At 62.0% G+C, this 3415-nt stretch overlaps 1 protein-coding gene across 1 annotated transcript; it reads right to left on the reverse strand.

Moving 5' to 3' along the window:
• Window positions 1-844: 844 nt before the first annotated feature.
• On the reverse strand, window positions 845-3096 carry CD93 (CD93 molecule). Its single transcript, XM_060079132.1, has 2 exons — window positions 1133-3096; window positions 845-869 (listed from the first exon to the last, which is right to left on the reverse strand). The coding sequence occupies exons 1-2, from the start codon at window positions 3052-3054 to the stop codon at window positions 845-847; spliced, it is 1947 nt and encodes a 648-aa protein (XP_059935115.1). The 5' UTR covers window positions 3055-3096.
• Window positions 3097-3415: the final 319 nt, after the last annotated feature.

Genomic DNA, 3415 nt, shown 5'->3' on the forward strand with positions numbered 1-3415 from the left:
AGTTGCAGAGGGGCCAGGACAGCAGCGGGGACATGGGGCCGCCTGGCCCAGAGACCAGTGGTCCTTGACCTTTGTCCTCACGAGCGTCTGTCTCATCAATCAAGCCTGTGGTAACATCAGTACATTTATTTAGACGAATTGATTCAAGTAGTTTTGAAACAAACTCTGCCCTCTCACTCTAGCTTCCAGAAACACTTTTAACTCACTTTGTACAATTTTCCCCACATTGTTCAGATTTCATCTGCAAATAAACTGAAGACTTACTGGAACCTGAAGAACTAGAAGATGCGATTTCTAAACGTTCTGCCTCCGTGCCACCGAAGCAGATGGAAACCCAGGAATGGAAAGGAATGTCTCCAGCCTCAACATGTTCCCTCGGACAGAAACAGAGCTTCTTGCGTAATCAAACAGTTGATCGACTCAGCCTCTGTCACACCAGGAGTCACAAATCATTTCAGTCCTAATTTTTCCTGGTTCACAACTTCTTCTTCGATGGTTACATGGGCAGAGAAGCAGTTCAAAGGGAGCCCATTAGCACCTGACTTGTCACGCCCAATCCAGAATCAGGGTGAAATGAACTCAGTCACATTTGAATTTGAACAGGGAGAGGGAGGGAGAATTGTTAACATGCATCAACTTCCTGAAAGGACACCGGACCCACCACTTACACAACACACGCGTGTGATACCTGCACAGTTCAAGTTGCCAGGCGTTTAAAGAGAAGGTTGACAACTATTTGCTAAGATTCCAGTCCAGTCTTCCGGGAGGATGGGGGTCCTGCTTCCAACAGGCACCTGCCTCTGAGGACGGTGGTCACTGTCAGTGTCTTGAGGCCTCCTCAGCTTCAACAGTCTGTCCCCGGCGTCGGACTGTGGGGAACAAACGGGGACACGTTGGAAGCTGCTGTCCCAGCTGTGCCGCCTGGGCCCCAGGCATGGGGACAGACCCACGGGCACCGAGCCACGGGCAGGGCGGCACCCCCCGTGAGCACACGCAGGCCTCGGGTGACCCCAGCCTGGGCCATGCCTGCACCTCGCCCTCTGCCTGCTGCACGCCATGGCCACTGCCTCCGCCCCAGGCGGTGCCTGCCGCATCGCCCCTCCCGCCCCCTTGGCAACCCAGCCTCCGTCACCTGTAGGGGTTCTCCGTTGCCCTGCTCTCGGCTCGCTCAGGGACCCAGTCGTAGCTGTCCGCTGCACTCTGCGGCTTCTTCTCCTTCTCCTCCCTCTTGGCTCTGCGCTTGCGATAGACCAGGAGCCCCAGAGCCAGAGCCAGCAGGAACAGGATGGCCACCACAGTGCCCAGGATGTAGAACAGGAGCAGCTTCTGCCCGTCCGTGCCATCGTCACTTTGCTTGGCGGTGAAATCCTCACCTGCGGAAGCCTCATGGCCAGTGGTGGCCGTGGGGTGATGGGTGCTGGCCTCCATCCAGACACCAGGGGACCCACTGGGGGCCAGCATGTCAGGTGGGGCAAGGGAGATGGGGATGCTGTCTGGGAGGGAGGGTCTCCTGGCGGCGGGCGCCACCGTGGAGGTGCCCTCGGAGTTGTCCCCGGTGGGACTGGACGTTGCGGCAAAAGACACGAGCCTCCCCTCTCCATCTCCTGTGTCCTCCCCTTGGGGAGGCCCAGATGGTGGTCCTAGGGATGTGAGGCCCCCAGTGCAGGAGACCCCATCGGGGGAGAGCTCCCAGCCTGGCAGGCAGCCACAGCGGAAGGACCCCTCCGTGTTGAAGCACAGGCTGTCACAGAGGCTGCGCTGCGGGCCCGCACACTCGTCCACATCCACGCACCGGGTGCCGTCCTCCCCGGCCAGGACGTAGCCCTCCTCGCAGGAGCAGTAGAAAGACCCATCTGTGTTGGTGCAGCCCTGGGCACAGGGCGAGTGCCCGGGGGCACACTCGTCCACATCCACACAGGCCCCCTCTCCGGGGCCACCAGGCTCGTAACCCACCCAGCACTCGCAGAGGAAGCCCCCGAGGGTGTTGACACACTCCTGGGCACAGGGAGCGTCCTGGCACTCGTCCATGTCCACGCAGTCCTGCTGAGTTGAGTCTAGCCGGTAGCCTGGGGGGCAGTGGCACGTGAAGTCCTTCCCGAGGGGCCCAGGGACGCACGTGGAGCCCCCTCCACACGGGCTGGAGCTGCAAGGGTTCCGAGGGGTGCAGGTGACCAGGTCGTCCAGCAGCCGGAACCCCGGCCGGCAGCCGCAGCGGAAGGAACCTTCCCCACCCTCGAAGCAGTCCTGCTGGCAGCCTCCGTTGTTGAAGTCGCAGCTGAACTTGGGGCTGACACAGAGGGGCCCCGAGCTGTCCCAGTCAAACACGTCGGGGGCCTTCTCCTTGCACAGGAAGTAATGTTGCCAGCTCTCGCCCCCGTCCCCACAGGCCACGTTGGCCATGGAAGCGAAGGGCACGGCCTGCAGGGAGGAGCTGGTGGCCTGGAAGGGGGTGGTGTAATTCACCTGGCCCGGGCCCCCCAGGGTCAGCGGCCGGCACATGCCTTTGAAGCTGAACTTGCACACAAAGCCCTCGATGCTGCTCCCAGAAAACCTGGAGCTCCCACACGGACCCTCGGTCCACTTGGAAAGGCGGCTGGCCAGGGCCGGCACTGACAGGTCCAGCATCAGGGACACGCAGCGCTTGGAGGTGCAAGAGTTCTTGGCTTCCTTGTGCCAGTTGGTATACGACGTGTCCTCCCCGCCGCCCACCCAGCTGAAGCCCTTCAGGGGCAGGTTGCTGTCCAGGCACTTGCCCTTGTCTCGCTGGAGCCCAATCCAGAACCTGCCCATGCGCTCTGCCAGGGGCGCCCCCGGTGGCAGGAGCTGGGCCAGGGCGCCCTGGACGTGCAGGGCCTCCTCCTCGCTCTTCACCGTGGCCAGGTTGCCCCCTTTCTTGCTGCAGTGGAGCTGGGCATCGTCCGCACTCAGCTTGATCCTGTGGGCCGTGTAGCAGGCAGCTCCCGCGCAGACCACGGCCTCCTGGGCAGCGGCGGCCCCCGCCCAGGGCTGGACCAGCAGCAGCAGCAGCAGCAGGCCGGTGGAGCCGGCCATCATGGCCTCCGTGTTCCCCTGGGCGGGAGGCTGACGGCCCGGCGGTGACAGCGGCAGTCCCGGCTGAGCTCCGAGTCCGAGGGGAGCCGAGGGCTCAGACGTGGACACTCCGTCGCAGGAAAGGACACAAAGGCTGAGGGCTTTCCGCGGCCCCCTGACCCAAGGCGCATCCTGTCGCTGCACTTCTTATTCCTCACCGGATACGGGGGCTTCCTGTGCTGAATAGCTTCTGACTCCTGTTGCCTTCATCACGGTTTTGTTGTTCATAAAAGGAGCCAGGCAACGTCGTCGCTGGGTCCCGAATAAGGAAGCACGGTGGCACGGGGGAGGGGGGGGAGACGTTCTTTTGCAGCTTGGAGACACC

This window comes from Mesoplodon densirostris, chromosome 16 (assembly GCF_025265405.1).
Source record: "Mesoplodon densirostris isolate mMesDen1 chromosome 16, mMesDen1 primary haplotype, whole genome shotgun sequence".
In the NCBI taxonomy this organism is placed as follows: domain Eukaryota; kingdom Metazoa; phylum Chordata; class Mammalia; order Artiodactyla; family Ziphiidae; genus Mesoplodon; species Mesoplodon densirostris.

What these genes read in the sequence shown, in the direction of transcription:
- CD93 (XM_060079132.1), bottom strand. Translation starts at nt 3,054, where the DNA reads ATGATGGCCGGCTCCACCGGCCTGCTGCTGCTGCTGCTGCTGGTCCAG. An exon ending in GCAACGGAGAACCCCTACAG is followed by an intron (nt 870 to 1,132) that starts GTGACGGAGGCT and finishes TGTTCCCCACAG; the next exon opens with TCCGACGCCGGGGACAGACT.